The sequence below is a fragment of the Rana temporaria genome, chromosome 8 (genome assembly GCF_905171775.1).
Source record: "Rana temporaria chromosome 8, aRanTem1.1, whole genome shotgun sequence".
NCBI classification, from domain to species: Eukaryota; Metazoa; Chordata; class Amphibia; order Anura; family Ranidae; genus Rana; species Rana temporaria.
In genome coordinates this window covers 174,696,562-174,716,272 of record NC_053496.1, presented here as the reverse complement: position 1 = coordinate 174,716,272, position 19,711 = coordinate 174,696,562, and the positions used below count along the sequence as shown (strand labels likewise).

At 45.7% G+C, this 19,711-nt stretch overlaps 2 protein-coding genes and 1 long non-coding RNA gene across 3 annotated transcripts; all 3 read right to left on the bottom strand.

Moving 5' to 3' along the window:
• Positions 1–692: 692 nt before the first annotated feature.
• On the bottom strand, positions 693–5,413 carry LOC120909481 (gastrula zinc finger protein XlCGF57.1-like). Its single transcript, XM_040321258.1, has 5 exons — positions 5,407–5,413; positions 5,193–5,290; positions 4,915–5,062; positions 2,274–2,435; positions 693–2,169 (listed from the first exon to the last, which is right to left on the bottom strand). The coding sequence occupies exons 3-5, from the start codon at positions 4,964–4,966 to the stop codon at positions 1,106–1,108; spliced, it is 1,278 nt and encodes a 425-aa protein (XP_040177192.1). The 5' UTR covers positions 4,967–5,062; positions 5,193–5,290; positions 5,407–5,413; the 3' UTR covers positions 693–1,105.
• A 75-nt stretch (positions 5,414–5,488) lies between these two features.
• On the bottom strand, positions 5,489–7,435 carry LOC120909495. The gene is made up of 3 exons (XR_005741275.1): positions 7,394–7,435; positions 5,617–5,740; positions 5,489–5,530 (listed from the first exon to the last, which is right to left on the bottom strand). It is a non-coding gene; the product is annotated as an uncharacterized LOC120909495 (long non-coding RNA).
• A 1,714-nt stretch (positions 7,436–9,149) lies between these two features.
• LOC120910511 (zinc finger protein 250-like) lies at positions 9,150–18,075 on the bottom strand. The gene is made up of 10 exons (XM_040322269.1): positions 17,985–18,075; positions 16,948–17,062; positions 16,209–16,382; positions 15,922–16,122; positions 15,615–15,806; positions 15,495–15,528; positions 14,948–15,046; positions 13,926–14,129; positions 12,820–13,825; positions 9,150–9,882 (listed from the first exon to the last, which is right to left on the bottom strand). The coding sequence occupies exons 2-10, from the start codon at positions 17,050–17,052 to the stop codon at positions 9,150–9,152; spliced, it is 2,748 nt and encodes a 915-aa protein (XP_040178203.1). The 5' UTR covers positions 17,053–17,062; positions 17,985–18,075.
• Positions 18,076–19,711: the final 1,636 nt, after the last annotated feature.

The following is a 19,711-nucleotide window of genomic DNA, read 5'->3' as shown; positions in this document are numbered from 1 at the left end:
GGAAGGACTCTTGAGCCTTTCCGAGGTCAGCCAAGCTGTCCTCCGGCCTTTCCATGCATTTCCAAACGACAACGATCGGCGCCCCCCCACCTCAGGCCAAACGTGGTACTGCACACCGCTTTGGCCTGAATCCTGCTTGTGTTGCGAGACAACACTCGCAAACCGAGTTAGGATTTTAGGAAATACACAGGGCTTGTATTGCGAAAACGCTCGTTAACCGCGTTACTCGCAATCTGAGGTTCCACTGGATCTTGAAGATGGTGTCCTGGGTCTACACATCTGTCAAAGACATTACGAGACATCTCCAAGGTCAAAATTTACAAATCTCAGGTGGCCAATCAATCCAAACATGATGTTTATGGTTTGGTAGATGCTGAAGCGTTAAACTACCCAACAATTTCTTAGCTCTCGAAAAGTGGTTCAGGAATTGGCCTTAATGTCTTGGGTCTTCACACCTACCATGGTCATCACAATATATTTCCAAGATCCTAAGGTCATCATTTATTACTTTAAATGGCCAGTCTATCAAAAAAAAAATTATTCTCATTGTTTGGTTGGTACTGATGCACCCAATTTCCTATATTTTGAAGACGGTGAGATCTTCGCAATGGAGGGTCTACAAACTAGTCACGGACATAACGAGGCATCTCCACGGCCAAGATTTACGACCTCGGTTGTCACGTCACCCAAAATGATTTTAGTTTACTTTATTTGATATAATACGGTATGCAACAGAGGAATGGGAACACATCAACACTTGAATTTACAAGAAATAGAACATTTTAGAAGAGGATCCCACTCCTCCATGGAGACGTTAGAGACATCTTGACACACAATGATACAGTCACCATCCAGACACATCCCTTGTCTGTTCCTGGATAATGTCCCAGAATTCCCGACACCGCTCACCTCTACGGTCAGCATCTCCACGACATTGTTAATGGCTTAAATTCTAATCTCAGGATGTGTCTTAAGAGTCAGGAACACAGATGAAGGCAGAGTGATGAGTCTCTGGGTCCTCCTCCATCCCTCAGACACGGTGAGGGCCCCTATTTGTAGGGACTGGACAATTTGATCGGATAAAGGCCATCATTCGTCACCAGCATCAGTGTGTGTATTTTCTCTGATGTCTCAGCAGATTTCCCTTTTGCGTGAAACATTTCTCGCACTTCGAACACTTAAAAGGATGCTCACGAGTGTGAATTCTCTGGTGCGTATTAAGGACCGTTTTCTGGGTGAAACCTTTCCCACACTCTGGACAACAAAAAGGACGCTCGCCTGTGTGCATTCTTTGGTGTATAATAAGTTTTCCTTTCTCTGAAAAACTCTTCCCGCACTCTTTGCAGGAAAAGGGATGGGCACCGGTGTGAGTTATATGATGTAACAGAAGGTGACTTTTAAATGTGAACGTTTTCCCACACTCTTTACATAAAAAAGGACGTTCTCCTGTGTGAATTCTTTGGTGGTTAACAAGGTTTCCTTTCTGCGTGAAACCTTTTCCGCAATCTGAGCACGAGTAAGGACGCTCCCCCGTGTGACTTCTCTCGTGTGTGTGAAGGTATACTTTCTTATTGAAACGTTTCCCGCACACTAGACATGGGAAAGGATAGTCGCCCGTGTGAATTCTCTCGTGTATAATAAGTGAGGATTTCTCTACAAATTTCTTCTCACATTCTGAACATGAAAAAAAATTCTCACCGGAGTGTGTTCTCTGATGTCTAAGAAGGCTTCCTTTCGTCACAAAGCGTTTCCCGCACTCAGAACACGCAAAAGGATGCTCGCCAGTGTGAAGTCTCTGATGGTTTAGAAGCTTTTCTTTTCCAGTGAAACATTTCCCGCAATCCGAGCATGAAAAAGGACGTTCACCTGTGTGAACTCTCTGGTGGGTCCGAAGATGTGATTTTTGAGTGAAGCATTTCCCGCACTGTAAACATGGAAATGGGCGCTCACCTGTGTGACTTCTCTGGTGTATAACAAGTCCGGTTCTCTCGACAAAAGTTTTCTCGCACTGTGAACACGAAAAAGGGCGCTCACCCGAGTGAAGTCTCTGGTGTCTATAAAGGTCTCCTTTGTGAATGAAACATTTGCCGCACTCTGTACATGGATAAGGACGCTCACCGTTGTGATTTCTCTTCTGTGGTTTTTTCTCAGTGAAAGATTTTCCACTCCCTGAAAATGAAAAGGCCACACTGGTGTGAGATCTCGGATTTATAGGGTGTTCAGATTTCATCTTATAAGATTTCTATGTCCCCGGTATGACGATGGACTCTTACCTGTGTGAGCTGCGCGGCTTGTAGAAGAATCCTTGGAACCGGATGGATCTGTATTCCGAGCATTGGAATATGTTCCTGGGGAACTCTGTGCTGCGTCATTATCTTCCAGATCTGACGAAAATTCAGGATCTCCTTCCAAAGCATCCCGGAGATAGGTTCCATCTGTGATGGGAATCAATTTTTAAGGAAATCATTCGGAGGTATTTGTCATGTTTTGCCATTAGGAGTTACATTTCTTGATTTAAAGAGGTTGTAAAGGTACAATTTTTTTCCCCTAAATAGCTTCCTTTCCCTTAGTGCAGTCCTCCTTCACTTACCTCATCCTTCCATTTTGCTTTTAAATGTCCTTATTTCTTCTGAGAAATCCTCACTTCCTGTTCTTCTGTCTGTAACTACACACAGCAATGCAAGGCTTTCTCCCTGGTGTGGAGTATCGTCCCTTGGACTACAAGAGAGTCAGGACGCTCTATACGTTGCGGACAGAGAAAGGAGCTGTGTGTTAGTGGGCGTCCTGACTCTCCTGTAGTCCAAGGGAGGGGGCGAGCATGACACTCCACACTGGGGAGAAAGCCTTGCATTACTGTGTGGAGTAACAGACAGAAGAACAGGAAGTGAGGATTTCTCAGAAGAAATAAGGACATTTAACCTCCTTACTACCGGCCGCCGTCAATTGACGGCGGCACGATAGCTCTCTTGTTCTGGAAGGACATCACATGACGTCCTCGTCCTTCAGAGCCACTAGGGGGCGCGTGCACCCGCCGCGTCCTGTCAGGGAGAGGAGACCGATGCTGTGTCCTTTGTACATAGGGACACAGATCGGTCACCTCCCCCAGTGAGTCCCCCCCCACAATTAGAAACACTATGCAGGGCACACATTTAACCCCTTCCTCGCCCCCTAGTGTTAACCCGTTCTCTGCCAGTCACATTTATAAAGTAATTAGTGCATATGTATAGCACTGATTGCTGTATAAATGTGAATGGTCCCAAAAATGTGTCCGATGTGGCCGCCATAATGTCGCAGTCCCAATAAAAAAAAAAAAAATAATAATATCGCAGATCGCCACCATTACTAGTAAAAAAAAAATTTAAAATCCATAATTATGTCCCCTATTTTGTTTTGCGCAAACGAGTCACTATGCGCTTATTGCGATTTTTTTTATATACCAAAAATATGTACAAGAAGAATATGTATCGGCCTTAACTAAGAAAAAAAACTAGTTAAAAAAAAAAATGGGATATTTATTATAGCAAAAGGTAAAAAATATTGTCTTTTTTCCAAAATTGTCCCTCTTTTTTCGTTTATAGCACAAAAAATTAAAAACGCAGGAGGTGATCAAATACCACCAAAAAAAACGGCATGGACTAGGGGAACCCTGCGCCAATTTTTTTTTTTTTAAATGGAGTAGGGGTCCCCCTCAAAATTTTAAGAGGAACCCTGCGCCAAAAAAAAAGGCATAGGGGGCCCCCCAAAAATCCATACCAGACCCTTATCCGAGCACACAACCTGGAAGGCCACAAAAAAAAGAGGGGAGGACAAGAGAGCAGCCCCGCCCCCTCCCCCACCTGGTTAAAATCCAGTTGCTGTTGAATTTTCCACAAACTCAGCATATTGTTCGGTGATCACCAGAACATCCTAACAACCAAAGTTTGTCCGAACTTATGCTTGGGCTGAACCGTTCGCCCATCCCTAATGGTGTACAGTATCTCTTCATTTATTGACGTTATATTGAGTATTGAACCTTTCATTTGGTGTACAGTATCTCCTCCTCATTTGTTGGGAACATGACATTATATTGAGGAATGGAGATGGACCTTTCATATGGTGTACAGTATCTCCTCATTTGTTGGGAACATGACGTTATATTGAGGAATGGAGATGGATCTTTCATATGGCCTTTCTTCATGTCGGTCTGTCCACCTGCAAGGTGATTAATGTGGCCAGTCTCTGGGTGGAGACGAAACCTGATTTAAGCCAGTCAAGCCTGCAATCTCAGTATCTCCTCCTCATTTGTTGGGAACATGACTTTATATTGAGGAATGGAGATGGACCTTTCATATGGTGTACAGTATCTCCTCCTCATTTGTTGGGAACATGACGTTATATTGAGGAATGGAGATGGACCTTTCATATGGTGTACAGTATCTCCTCCTCATTTGTTGGGAACATGACTTTATATTGAGGAATGGAGATGGACCTTTCATATGGTGTACAGTATCTCCCCTCATTTGTTGGGAACATGACGTTATATTGAGGAATGGAGATGGACCTTTCATATGGTGTACAGTATCTCCCCCTCATTTGTTGGGAACATGACGTTATATTGAGGAATGGAGATGGACCTTTCATATGGTGTACAGTATCTCCTCCTCAATTGTTGGGAACATGACATTATATTGAATGGAGAAGGCTCTTTTCTATGGTGTACAGCATCTTTATAGACCAGATACGGCCTAAATATAGAGCCATTTATTCAAAACTGTATACAGTTGTTTCAGGCTCTTTGGCCATCATCAGTTCATCATTTCTTATTTGATGAAATGAAGGTCTGCCAATTTTCCAGAATGTTTGGTCACAACTTTCATAAAAGTAAAAAAAAAAAAAAAAAACTTCAACAGCCTGAGTGAAATGTTTATTATTTACCTCTTCCAATTTCTAGAGAAGAGTCCTCCTGCTTGGTGTCATCCTCCTCCATAGACTGATCACCCACCACAAAAGTCGTTGTTTCTAATTCTTCATCTTCCTCCTCCTCCTCTTTAAAATCAACTTTGATACAAATAAGGTCATCACCCTATTCCAAAAAAAAAAACCCACAATAGAAAATAACATAAGTAAAATTTAAGCACTAATGAGAACAGACTTCATGGAAACAAAAATGTAATTGCATAAAGCTTACAGTCTCTTGAGTGCTATACACCTACCTGATGAGGGTGAGGGATAATGTGACCCTCCTGTGTGGAATCCCGGGCATACAGAGGACGGGGACATCTCTCTGGTGGGTTCCCATTACTGGATCCATCTGTAGGAAACACACACACTGACTGAATACATTGTTTCTATGTGTTTATCAGATGATGGGGGATCTAGGTGGAGCCTCCGTACTGCTCTCTCCTTTACAATAAAGTCTCCTCTTACCCGGTGATGTGAGGGGCGGCTGATTCTCCATCATGACGTCCTTGTAGAGATCCTTGTGTCCTTCTAAATACTCCCACTCCTCCATGGAGAAATAGACAGTGACATCCTGACACCTTATAGGAACCTGACACACACAATGATACAGTCACCATCCAGACACATCCCTTGTCTGTTACTGGATAATGTCCCAGAATTCCCGGCACTGCTCACCTCTCCTGTGAGAAGCTTATATCGTGACTTCTATGGCCTTCCCGGTGTTTCTTCACAATATTTCTTAGGGTTCGTTTCAGCAATAAGATGGCCCCTCCAATATACAGAGTTCTCCTCCTATATCCTGTTTTGTATGAAAAGAGAAGAAGATGACTGGAGGCAAATTGCACCCATTTCGATTTACAGCAACACGGCAGATGGGGTTAGTAAACTGATATTGTCAACATTAAGCCAGCTCCGGTAAAATAAACACGTTTTGGCTCACGGTCTGCCCAGCCTCAGAGGAACATTAACCACTTCCTGCCCGCCGTATAGTAAAATGACGGCGGCTGTGTTCCTAGGACACGGCGCGACCCTGATCTCGTTAAGGAGCCGAAAACGGGGCTCTTTACACATGCGATTGGCTGTGTCCAATTACAGCCGGTCACATGTAAACACGGAAGGGCAGTTTATCAGCTCTCCTCGCCTCACACTGACAGAGTGTGAGGAGAAGAGAGCCCATCAGCTGCACCTCTTTGCAGGGGAGACCTGTACAGGTAATCAGGGCACTTATCATCAGTACAGCCCCAGCAGTGCCACTAATAAGTGCCCATTAGTGACACCAATCAGTGCCCATCAGTGACACCAATCAGAGCACACTTTCAGTGCCCATCAGCACCACCTATTAGTGCCCATCATTGCGGCATACTAGTGCCTCCTTATCAGTGCCACCAATCAGTGCGACATATTAGTGCCCATAAGTGCCACCTAATCAGTGCCTTTTAGTGCCACCTCATCAGTGCCACCTATCAGTGCGACATATTAGTGCCCATCAGTGCCATCCTAATCAGTGCCTTTTAGTGCCGCCTCATCAGTGCCAGATATTGCCCAAAAGTGCAGACTGATCAGTGCCGCCTCATCAGCGCACATCAGTGTAGGAGGAAAATTACTTATTTACAAACATCCACTGACAGAAACGAAGAAAAAACTTTTTTTCTTACATTTTTGTAAAAATGCGAAAATAAAAAGTTATATAAATAAAAATATATTTTTTTTTTTTTTTTTTTACGCGCCCCGTCCCAACGAGCTCGCGAGCAGAAGCGAACGCATAATCACGTACAGGTACGTCATTTTGCGCTGCCGGGTCGCCCTGCCGCGGTATATATATGCGGTGGGCGATCCGGAAGCGGTTAAAGTGTGTTTTGTGGGTACAAAAGACTGCACCGTGTGCCGTGTATACTTTATATAAGCTCAGGACTCGCTTATCCATGTCCTTTTGAGCTGCGCCCTCTATTTGTGGCACGTGGCGGGCGGTTAGGGTTGCCACGTCATCCCTTTTAAACATGAACGCGTATGAATTACGCAAATATGATGCAGATAAGGCACCAAGTGAGTTTAATTACCACCTCAATCAGCCACTGAAGCTGTGTAATTCGTATGTATTTGGATTTAGAGGGATGAGGTGGCAACCCTACGGGCGGTGCAGCATAGATGTACCTATTATTCGATATGAAATGTCGGAGGGTATGCAATGACATGCGGAGGACTATGGACGCGTCATGTTGTAGATGGGTATAAGGAATTGTGGACACGAGGATTTGGAAGCGAGAAGAACAGCAATAAAGGAGTGTCTTTGTTATGCTAACATGGCCTTCCTACTGGAGCCCAGATCTCCATGGTAAATAATCACATAATAGCATACAAGGGAGATAAAAAGATATCACAGTGACTATAGAGGATCATTAAAGACACAACTAGGAGGGTTACTTGGTGTAAATATAAAATAATATCTTATTACCTCCTCTGCTGCCAGTTCCGGTAACGTCTCCTCTTTACTTCCTCCCGACTCACCTCTGACCCGGAACTTCCTGTTTTAACACATCACTTCCTGTCTGCAACTTACATCACTTGCTGTATGCGCTTTCCACTGACAATAAGAAAGATCGCCATCTTGTGGAGAATGTAAAAAGTGCAGCCTAAGTTGTGTTCTCAGACCTACAGGTAAGCCTCGATTAAGGCTTACCTGTAGGAGCAAGAAATATCTCCTTAACCTACACGGTTAAGGAGATATTTCCCCAAAAACGGGCACCGATGTCTACGGCGCATGCACATTGTAGACAACTGCGCAGGCGCCCTGAGCCAGCCGTGAGTGAATGCTATGAAGCTGTAAGTGCCGGCTCCCATGCGCATGCGCAGGAGTGAGGTCATCGCAACTCCAGCCAGTCACGGCGCCGGAGCCGCAATACAAGGAAGTGAGTGAGTGAGTTTCAGAGTTGTCGCACTTTGAATGACAATTGCGCGGTCATGCAATGCTGTACCCATATAACATTTTTATCATTTCTTTCACACAAATAGAGCTTTCTTTTGGTGCCATTTAATCACCACAGTTTTTTTTTTGCTCAACAAATAAATAAAGACCGAACATTTTGAAAAAATAATTTTTTTTCTTAATTTCTGTTATAAAATTTCAAATAAGAAATTTTTCTTTTTTCGCTGATGTGTGCTGATGAGGCTTCACTGATGGACTTTGATAGACTGCACTGATGAGGCAACACTGATGGGCACTGATGGACACTGACTGGCACTGATCACCAGTGTAAATGCATGCTGTCACAAGAAAACTGGTTATTGGATTTTTTTCCCCTCATACGGTGACAGCGCTCAGGAAAGGAAATGCTGAAAACTGCCATTTGTTTACATGGGATCCGCTGTGATTGGATGCAGCTGATCACATGGTAATGGGCTGCTGTGATTGTCCCTTTACCTCGACCACAGAGCACACCCAATGCACGCCCCCGGGGCATGCAGGGGTTCGGGGCTTTGGGAGGATGCCAATAGGAACTGGAGACCCCAGTGTAGCCATCTTTTGGCTATAGTGCGGTCGGAAAGTGGTCGAGAAATTGATCAAAGATGGGGACTGATGAGGAGGCACCGATGGGCACGGATAGGTGCCACTGATGGGCATTTATAGGCTGCACTGCTGGGCACTCATAGGCAGCACTGATGGGCACTGATAGGTAGAACTGGTGAGGAGGCACTGATTGGCAGCACTGATTGGTAGCACTGATTGACAGCACTGATTGGCAGCAGTGATGGGCACTGATTGGCATCATTGATTGGCACTGATTGACAGCACTGATGAGCACTGATTGGCAGCATTGATGGACACTGATTGGCATTACTGGTGGGTACTATTGGACCTTCTGGAACTGCACCTTCTGGACTCCTATAACTGGACCTTCTGGAATCCTGTAACTGGACCTTCCGGACTCTCTGTCCGGGACTTATACTGTGAGTGCCAGCAACTATACCTACATTTCTGCCACCTCCTGATGAGCTAGGTCCTTTTGCCTGCTGCATGCACAATCTATCTGGCTTGGCTTTGCCTTCTTGGACTCTCTGAAACCGGAACTTCTGGACTTCTGTAACTGGACCTTCTGGACTGCCTGTAACTGGACCTTCTATACGCCTGTATATGGACCTTCTGGACACCTGTAACGGGACCTTCTGGACTCCTGTAACTGGACCTTCTGGACTGCCTGTAACTGGACCTTCTATACGCCTGTATATGGACCTTCTGGACACCTGTAACTGGACCTTCTGGACTCCTGTAACTGGACCTTCTGGACTCCTGTAACTGGACCTTCTGGACTCCTGTATATGGACCTTCTGGACTCCTGTATATGGACCTTCTGCACTGCCTGTAACTGGACCTTCTGGACTCCTGTATATGGACCTTCTGGACTCCTGTAACTGGACCTTCTGCACTCCTGTATCTGGACCTTCTGGACTCCTGTATCTGGACCTTTTGAACTGCCTGTAACTGGACCTTCTGGACTCCTGTAACTGGACCTTCTGAACTGCCTGTAATTGGACCTTCTGCACTCCTGTATCTGGACCTTCTGGACTCCTGTAACTGGACCTTCTGAACTGCCTGTAACTGGACCTTCTGGACTCCTGTAACTGGACCTTCTGGACTCCTGTATCTGGATCTTCTGCACTCCTGTATCTGGACCTTCTGGACTCCTGTAACTGGACCTTCTGGACTCCTGTAACTGGGCCTTCTGGAACTGGACCTTCTGGACTCTCTGGAACTGGACCTTCTGGACTCCTATAACTGGGCCTTCTGGAACTGGACCTTCTGGACTCCTATAACTGGGCCTTCTGGAACTGGACCTTCTGGACTCTGGAACTGGACCTTCTGGAACTGCACCTTCTGGACTCCTATAACTGGGCCTTCTGGAGTCCTGTAACTGGACCTTCCGGACTCTCTGTCGAGGACTTATACTGTGAGTTCCAGCAACTATACCTACCTCTCTGCCACCTACTGATTAGCTAGGTCCTTTTGCACAATCTCTTTGGCTTGTTTCTGTCACTATTATTTTTTCCATCATCGGGTAGAAGTGACGTTTGGAGTGTATGGAGGTTTCTAATGCCGCGTACACACGATCGTTTTTCGGCATGAAAAAAAACGACGATCATGTGTACGCGGCATTACACTTTTGGATGGAATGACGATCTGACACTTGACATTTTAGCCAGAAGAACCAAACAGTACTGCCGCGTACACACGACCGTTATTCATGTCATTGAAAAAAACTAAGTTTTTCTCTACGTGATTCCTCTCAAGCCTGCCTTGCATACACAAGCAGCCCAAAGGGTGGCGTCATCCGAATGGAACTTCCCCTTTATAGTGCCGTTGTACATCAACGCGCTTTGCTAGAGAATTTTTTTTCACGATCGTGTGTGGGCAACGCCGTTTTAATGATAAAGTTGGTAAAAACGTTTTTTTTCTAGAGGCTGAAAAACTTCGTTTTTTTACAAGCCGAAAATAGATCGTGTGTACGCGGCATTACTGCTCGAAAATTGGTTCTTATGTTTAAAATGTCAAACCTCATATGGACATTCCATCCAAAAGTGTAAGCAGCCTCAGACCTCCCCTGTACCATCCGCAGCCTCAGACCTCCCCTGTACTATCCGCAGCCTCTGACCTCTCCTGTACCATCCGCAGCCTCTGACCCCCCCTCTACCATCTGCAGCCTCTGACCTCCCCTGTACCATCCGCAGCCTCTGACCTCCCCTGTACCATCCGCAGCCTCAGACCTCCCCTGTACCATCCGCAGCCTCTGACCTCCCCTGTACCATCCGCAGCCTCAGACCTCCCCTGTACTATCCGCAGCCTCTGACCTCTCCTGTACCATCCGCAGCCTCTGACCCCCCCTCTACCATCTGCAGCCTCTGACCTCCCCTGTACCATCCGCAGCCTCAGACCTCCCCTGTACCATCCGCAGCCTCCCACCTCCCCTGTACCATCCGCAGCCTCAGACCTCCCCTGTACCATCCGCAGCCTCTGACCCCCCCCCCCCTGTACCATCTGCAGCCTCTGACCTCCCTGTACCATCCGCAGCCTCTGACCTCCCCTGTACCATCCGCAGCCTCCCACCTCCCCTGTACCATCCGCAGCCTCAGACCTCCCCTGTACCATCCGCAGCCTCTGACCTCCCCTGTACCATCCGCAGCCTCTGACCTCCCCTGTACCATCCGCAGCCTCTGACCTCCCCTGTACTATCCGCAGCCTCTGACCTCCCCTGTACCATCCGCAGCCTCTGACCTCTCCTGTACCATCCGCAGCCTCTGACCTCCCCTGTACCATCCGCAGCCTCTGACCTCCCCTGTACCATCCGCAGCCTCAGACCTCCCCTGTACCATCCGCACCCTCTGACCTCCCCTGTACCATCCGCAGCCTCTGACCCCCCCCTGTACCATCCGCAGCCTCTGACCCCCCCTGTACCATCCGCAGACCTCCCCTGTACCATCCGCACCCTCTGACCTCCCCTGTACCATCCGCAGCCTCTGACCCCCCCTGTACTATCCGCAGCCTCAGACCTCCCCTGTACCATCCGCAGCCTCAGACCTCCCCTGTACCATCCGCAGCCTCTGACCTCCCCTGTACCATCTGCAGCCTCTGACCTCCCCTGTACCATCCGCAGCCTCAGACCTCCCCTGTACCATCCGCAGCCTCTGCCCCCCCTGTACCATCTGCAGCCTCTGACCTCCCCTGTACCATCCGCACCCTCTGACCTCCCCTGTACCATCCGCAGCCTCTGACCCCCCCTGTACCATCTGCAGCCTCTGACCTCCCCTGTACCATCCGCATCCTCTGACCCCCCCCTGTACCATCTGCAGCCTCTGACCATCTCTTGTCTTATATCAGGTCTGGAGAGGAGTCGAGAGAGGGAGTGCTGCCAGGATGGGCGTCATGGGAGAAGTCAGACATGTATGGACTGTGGAGAGGAAACTATGGGATAAAACCAGATCCACCAAGCTGGAGACGACTGACTGAGCCCCGCACCGGTGCACCTGAGAGGAGGTCAGTGACAGCACCGCCAGGCCAGTCTGAGCGGGGGATCAATACAATATTGTAAGGGGGCACTGATCTAAAGGTTTTTCCCCTTATATCAGTAAAGCCCCTTACCTTAGTGTTCACTTTCTGCGGAAGGTGGTCTCTGGTCACCAGAGTCCTCCCCACATTCCCAGAGTTCCCCTTTACATCATAGTCTGCAGGATTCAACCTTACAGTGCAAGGGGGCACTCTGATGTAAAGGGGAATGCAGTGGACTCTCATATAAGTGGGGTCTCTGGTCACCAGTGCCCCCCCCTTTATATCAGAGTTTGACCCCTTTCACACTGAGACGCTTTGCAGGCGCTATGACGCTAAAGATAGCGCCTTCAAAGCACCCTGAAAGAGCCGCTCCTCACACTCCTCCACCGCTCCTGCCCATTGAAATGAATGGGCACCGCAGCTATACCACCGGCAAAGCGCATGACGTTATGATGTTGGGCTGGTATAATAATGCTATGGGGCTGATATGAAATTATTTCCAGGGCTGGTTTTCATTCTCAGTCCGGCCCTGGTCTCCACTCTCATTGTTGGATGTTTTTATCTTTTATTAGGAAAAAAAAAAGGAACAATGACAACCTAAGGTGTGCAGTAATAGAGCCAGGAGCTCTAAATAAGGGAAAATCTTGCCATCAGTAGGTGACCAAGCCAACCAAACTCCTCCGATAAGTGGAATGTGACCGGGATGTTCTAATTCTACTATACATTTCATCTATGGAATTTAGGCCATTCAATTTACACCATTTACTTGCCAAAAGCATCAACAGGCATGTGTTCTCTGATGTCCAATCAGTTTTTCTTTATGTATAAAACATTTCCCGCACTCTTCACAGGAAAAAGGCCCTTCACGAGTATGAATTCCCTGGTGTTTGAGAAGACTGCTTTTCTGGGTAAAAGATTTTCCGCACTCTGAACATGAAAAAGGACGCTCCCCCGTGTGAATTCTCCGATGTCTGTAAAGGTCTGTTTTCTGAGTGAAACATTTTCCGCACTCTGGACAGGAAAAAGGACTCACGCCAGTATGAACTCTCTGGTGTTTAAAAAGTTTTGCTTTCTCAGTGAAGGATTTCCCGCACTCTGTGCAAGAAAAGGGACGCTCACCAGTGTGAATTCTTAAGTGTAAAACGAGGTGCCTTTTAAATAAGAAACCTTTCCCGCACTCTGAACATAAAAAAGGACGTTCTCCCGTGTGACTCCTCTGGTGTCTAAGGAGGTTTCCTTTCTGAAAGAAACATTTCCCGCACTCTGAGCATGAAAAAGGACGCTCTCCCGAGTGACTTCTTTGGTGTTTAAGAAGGTTCGATTTTTGAGTGAAACATTTTCCGCACTCTGAACATGAATAAGGGCGCTCTCCCGTATGAGTTCTCTGGTGAGTAAGCATGTCCGCTTTCTGAGTGAAGCATTTTCCACACTCTGAGCATGAGAAAGGATATTCGCCCGTGTGAATTATCTGGTGTTTAAAAAGTGCTCTTTTATCAGCAAAACATTTCCCACACTCTAAACAGGAAAAAGGATGTTCCCCTGTGTGGAGTCTCTGGTGTCTAAGAAGGCTCCCTTTCTGAGTGAAACATTTCCCGCACCATGAACATGAAAACGGTCGCTCGTCCTTGTGACTTCTCTGATGTGTAAGAAGGCTTCCTTTTCCGGTGTAACATTTCCCGCACTCGGAACACGAATAAGGACGTTCACCCGTGTGACTTCTCTGGTGTGTCAGAAGGTTCCCTTTTCCCGTAAAACATTTCCCGCATTCTGAACATGAATGACGCCCAGTTTTGTTACTTCTCTTGTTCATAACATGTTCGCTTTTCTCAGTGAAAGATTTCCCACAATCTAAAAATTCAAAGATCACAATGGTGTTAGATCCAAGATATAAAAAAAAGGATTTATTTCATTATAAACAGTTTCCCACACCCCAAACATAACAACAAACCATTGCCTGTGTAGACTCCTTCATGGCTTAGAGAAGACTCCTCAGAATTAACAGGATCCATTAATTTCCCCGTATGGTGAGGTCTGTGATGTAAATATCGAATAACCGGATTGGCTTCTTGAGAAAATGCTGCGTCACCATTATTGTTAACATCTGAGAATATAACGGGATCTCCCTCCAAGAAATTCTGGACATAATGTCCCTCTGAAAAACAATTTGTAAGATAAACGATAAATATGTTCTTCACATAGTATAATAACACCAAGAAATAAATCCACCCCCACCTCATTTGTTGGGAACATGACATTATATTGAGGAATGGAGATAACCCTTTCATATGGCCTTCTCCATGTCCACCTGCAAGGTGATTAATGTGGCCAGTCTCTGGGTGGAGACCAAACCTGATTTAAGCCAGCCAAGCCTGCAATCTCAGTATTTCCTCCTCATTTGTTGGGAACATGATGTTATATTGAGGAATGGAGATGGACCTTTCATATGGTGTACAGTATCTCCTCCTCATTTGTTGGGAACATGACATTATATTGAGGAATGGAGATGGACCTTTCATATGGTGTACAGTATCTCCTCCTCATTTGTTGGGAACATGACATTATATTGAGAAATGGAGATGGACCTTTCATATGGCCTTCTCCATGTCTGTCTGTCCACCTGCAAGGTGATTAATGTGGCCAGTCTCTGGGTGGAGACCAAACCTGATTTAAGCCAGCCAAGCCTGCAATCTCAGTATCTCCTTCTCTTTTGTTGGAAAAATTACGTTATATTGAGGAATGGAGATGGACCTTTCATATGGTGTACAGTATCTCCTCCTCACTTGTTGGGAACATGACATTATATTGAGATTTGGAGACCAACTTCAATCATAGATCTGTTGATCTACCATTGATAACTCTAATCTTACCCGATAATATCAAGGTTTGCTCATACTGGTGAACTTTTGGCTAGCCTGTTAGAGAAAAAAATTAAAATGGTAACAGATTTTGCATTTAATATTCAATATTTACCTGTGTTTATATCTAAAGAAGGTAGCTCCTGTTTACTTTTGATAACCATCCCATCCTCTGTAGACGGCTCTGTGGATATCTCTTCCTCCTTTACCTCAACTTTCACGTATATCAGGTCTTCACTCTAAATACCAAATTAATAACATCTGTAAAAGTAAGCACTAAAAACCATGGACAACAATGAAGAAGAATGTCTTCACATACAGTTCAGAATTGCTTGTAAGTTCTAGACCTTCCACCTACCTGATGATGGTGAGGGATGGCGAGATCTTCCTGTGTGGAATCCCAGGAATACAGAGGACGGGGACATCTCTCTGGTGGGTTCCCATTACTGGATCCATCTGTAGAAAACACACACACTGACTGAATACATTGTTTCTATGTGTTTATCAGATGATGGGGGATCTAGGTGGACCCTCCGTACTGTTCTCTCCTTTACAATAAAGTCTCCTCTTACCCGGTGATGTGAGGGGCGGCTGATTCTCCATCATGACGTCCTTGTAGAGATCCTTGTGTCCTTCTAAATACTCCCACTCCTCCATGGAGAAATAGACAGTGACATCCTGACACCTTATAGGAACCTGACACACACAATGATACAGTCACCATCCAGACACATCCCTTGTCTGTTACTGGATAATGTCCCAGAATTCCCGGCACCGCTCACCTCTCCTGTCAGCAGCTCAATGATCTTGTTGGTGACTTCTAGGATCTCCTTCTTGGTGTTTCTCTCAAGAGTCAGAAGGGGAAGTAGAGTCACGGTAGTGGGATTCTGTTTTCCTTTCACTCTTGTGGACACGTGTTCTTGGTTTATTATTGTATTATCGTCAACTGATGTCTTCAAAACCATGATACAGTTCTGCATTATATAGCAATATCATATCAGAATGTTTTCACCTCTCCTATCAACTTTGTGTTTCATTATATTTAGAGATAAATATGATGTCATGTGACCCACCCAGAATCCTCCTCACCTCTCCAGTTAGCAGACAGATGATCTCCATGACGTGGTTCATTATCTCATTTGTTAATAAATAATTTTTTGGCACTTTTATACAACTGAGAAGCTGTTGGTTCTCCATCATGGCGTCTTTGTAGAGATCCTTGTGTCCTTCTAAATACTCCCACTCCTCCATGGAGAAATAGACAGTGACATCCTGACACCTTATAGGAACCTGACACACACAATGATACCGTCACCATCCAGACACATCCCTTGTCTGTTACTGGATAATGTCCCAGAATTCCCGGCACCGCTCACCTCTCCTGTCAGCAGAGCAATCATCTTCTTGGTGACTTCTAGAATCTTCTTATCATTGTTTCTTTCAGGAATCAGGCGCACAGATGAAGGGACACTGCCATGTCTCCGAGTTTCTTTCTGAAGGTTACTGGATGTCAAATACTCACCAGAGGGCTTCTTCACTACCATGTAACCCTAATGAAAGAGGCCAAATATAAAAATGACTTGACACTTCATTAAAATCACCTCTCCGGTCAGGTCTGTGTTTTATTAATAGAGATAAGAGTGATGTCATGTGACCTCCCAGAATCCTCCTCACCTCTCCGGTCAGGTCTGTGTTTTATTAATAGAGATAAGAGTGATGTCATGTGACCTCCCAGAATCCTCCTCACCTCTCCGGTCAGGTCTGTGTTTTATTAATAGAAATAAGAGTGATGTCATGTGACCTCCCAGAATCCTCCTCACCTCTCCGGTCAGGTCTGCGTTTTAGTAATAGAGATAAGAGTGATGTCATGTGACCTCCCAGAATCCTCCCCACCTCTCCGGTCAGGTCTGTGTTTTATTATTAGAGATAAGAGTGATGTCATGTGACCTCCCAGAATCCTCCTCACCTCTCCGGTCAGGTCTGCATTTTACTATTAGAGATAAGAGTGATGTCATGTGACCTCCCAGAATCCTCCTCACCTCACCTCTCCGGTCAGGTCTGTGTTTTATTATTAGAGATAAGAGTGATGTCATGAGATCTTCCCAGAATCCTCACCTCTCCAGCCAGCACATAGATGATCTCCAGGGTGAGGTCGAATATCCTTTCAGTCATGTGACTCTGGTCTTCCTCCATCCTCAATAAGGTGGTCATGGGATCCATATACGACTCTCTGTAAAGAGATATTTATCTGACAATTATCTCGAAAAATTCCCCTACTGCTCTAGCTTCTTCCTACAGCCCTTCTGGCTTTCCTCCTCTCCTCTCCTGCCGGCTGTTGCTGTGGGGATGTTTTATAATAAGTGGAGGGAAGAGGCCGGTAAGTATGTAATTTATTGGCCCCTTCCCTTTCTGAATTAAGATCGTGAGTGATCGGTAGAGTGTGTTTGAGCTTTGGGGTGCACACCCTAATGCAATAGGCTGCGCACACCTGTGCCTATGATGTAGGGCAGCCTTTCTCAACTTTTTTTTTACTCTAAAGGAACCCCTTAAATGCATCTCAGGTCCCAGGGAAAGCTTACTAAAACCAGTTAATCTGGGATCAAAAGGAAAAAATTACCCTAAGTCAGTAGGAAGAATGCCACCCTTACATATAGCTAAAAACATAATTGGTGTCCAGCTGCTGGCTTTACCAAGTAAGGTTGGACCTGGAACTATGAAGGTTCAACATTAAATGAGAGTTCAATCAGCCACAGTTTGAGGAACCCTGGTTGAGAATACCTGATATAGGGTAGGGTATGGGGGGGCTCATCCGGCATTCACGTGCCATTATACAAATAGAAAACAGAGACTTCCAAGCCCGATATAAGACTTGAATCCCCTCCCAATCCCAAAGTCAAAGAACTCTGCGAAAATAATGGATTCCCAAAATCTTTGACTTGTAGCTCCAAGTTCGTAACATCTTAACAAAGCTGTGGTCTACAGTGACTGGCCATCGTAGAAAAGGTTCTCTGCATTACTCTGCAAATATGGATGAACGGGAAGCTTCAGTTGACCATTAGAGGGAAGAGAAAAGTCAGGCGTATCTTAAAACGATTGGGAGACTTGACAAGTATGGGGTCACCGGGTATAACTATAAAATAATATCTTATTACCTCCTCTGCTGCCAGTTCCAGCAATGTCTCCTCTCTACTCCCTCCCGACTCACATCTGACCTGGAACTTCCTGTTTATACTTTACATCACTTCCTCTCTATGCTTGACTTTACTTCCTGTCTGTGCGTTCCATTTGCAATACCTGAGATTGCCACCTTGTGGAAGATGTGAGAACTCCCACTTTTTTTGATACATTGACCACGGCCCCACAATGCATTTACTGATATGTTGCATTTATTTATTACAGGATTACAGGTACTTATATAACATGGACTGTTTACACCGCACTTTACGTTCTGTGTAAAACAATAATGTGAAATACATAATATACGTTTGTTTGACCTCAGCAGGGCCTTCTTAAAGCGGGGGTTCACCCAAAAAAATTTTTTTAACATTACATTCAGCCAAGTTGTCCTAATGACAATCGGCTGTTTTTTTTGTTTTTTTCCCGTACATACCGTATTTTCACCGGCGCTTCCGGGTATGTCGTCTGCGGGACTGGGCGTTCCTAATTGATTGACAGGCTTCCGACCGTTGCATTCTACGCGTCACGAGTTGCCGAAAGAAGCCGAACCTCGGTGCGGCTCTATACGGCGCCTGCGCACCGAGGTTTGGCTTCTTTCGGCAACTCGTGACGCGTAGTATGCGACGGTCGGAAGCCTGTCAATCAAATAGGAACGCCCCGTCCCGCAGACGACATACCCGGAAGCGCCGGTGAAAATACGGTATGTACGGGAAAAAAAATAGCCGATTGTCATTAGGACAACTCGGCTGAATGTAATGTTAATTTTTTTTTTTTTTGGGTGAACCTCCACTTTAATAGCATCATGGGCCCCTGGGCAAAGTAATGCAATGGGCCCCTCCCTACCAGCCTTTCTCAATTTATGCACCTACTCTCAAGAATTAAATTATAAATAGTTGATAATGTAGGGATGTAGTGATTTCCTGAATTCTTTTTGCTGTGTTTTGTGATCTGTTAGTGTAGTATTAGTCAGCTTAGCTGTATGCTGTCTGTGCACTCTAAAGCCGTGTACACGCAACCGTTTTTAATGTTCTAGAAAAAAACGTTGTTTTTCGACGTGATTTACGATCGTGAAAAAAAATGCTAGAGAAAAGCGCGGGGACGTACAACGGCACTATAAAGGGGAAGTTCAATTCGGATGGCGCCACCCTTGGGGCTGCTTTCGTGTTAGTAAAAGTTTTGGTGAGAGACGATTCACGCTTTTCAGTCTTTGTGCTTTTCAGTCCTGCAATTAGCTCTGCATTCGGCACACATGCTGCTCTACTATAAACAGAACAGCCTGTATGATACACGCCGTTCTATTATTGTGAGCCGTCGCTTGGCCACTCTACAAACACTGGTGCCATCGCTCCCCGTGCTGCAAACGAATCCAGGCTGCAACTCCAGCGTTATCTGCTGTTACCTTAACTGCATCAGGCTGCCATTGCTGGGGACAACCGAGAGATCTTCCTTGCTGACAGCCTACACTACGGAATCCCTTGCTGCTACACTCAAGCCCTGCAAACAGAGAGGTAGCAATTGTTTCACTTGTAGTGCTATAGAAAGATCTGCTGCATATATTGCTCCTAAAACAATTGCCGTTATTAACGCTGGCTTGTAGCTTTTAACATACTACTTGGGACAGACTGTTGTGCCTATGGCTGTTGGCTGAGGAACATCTTAAAGGGACATATAGTTCAGCTAATTTGAGAGTATATTTGCCTCT

What these genes read in the sequence shown, in the direction of transcription:
- LOC120909481 (XM_040321258.1), bottom strand. Translation starts at nt 4,966, where the DNA reads ATGGAGGAGGATGACACCAAGCAGGAGGACTCTTCTCTAGAAATTGGA. An exon ending in TTCTCTAGAAATTGGAAGAG is followed by an intron (nt 2,436 to 4,914) that starts GTAAATAATAAA and finishes TTCCCATCACAG; the next exon opens with ATGGAACCTATCTCCGGGAT. An exon ending in AAGCCGCGCAGCTCACACAG is followed by an intron (nt 2,170 to 2,273) that starts GTAAGAGTCCAT and finishes TTTCATTTTCAG; the next exon opens with GGAGTGGAAAATCTTTCACT.
- LOC120910511 (XM_040322269.1), bottom strand. Translation starts at nt 17,052, where the DNA reads ATGGATCCCATGACCACCTTATTGAGGATGGAGGAAGACCAGAGTCAC. An exon ending in AGGAGTCTACACAGGCAATG is followed by an intron (nt 13,826 to 13,925) that starts GTTTGTTGTTAT and finishes TTGAATTTTTAG; the next exon opens with ATTGTGGGAAATCTTTCACT. An exon ending in GGGCCTTTTTCCTGTGAAGA is followed by an intron (nt 9,883 to 12,819) that starts GTGCGGGAAATG and finishes TGGAACTCACAG; the next exon opens with TATAAGTCCTCGACAGAGAG.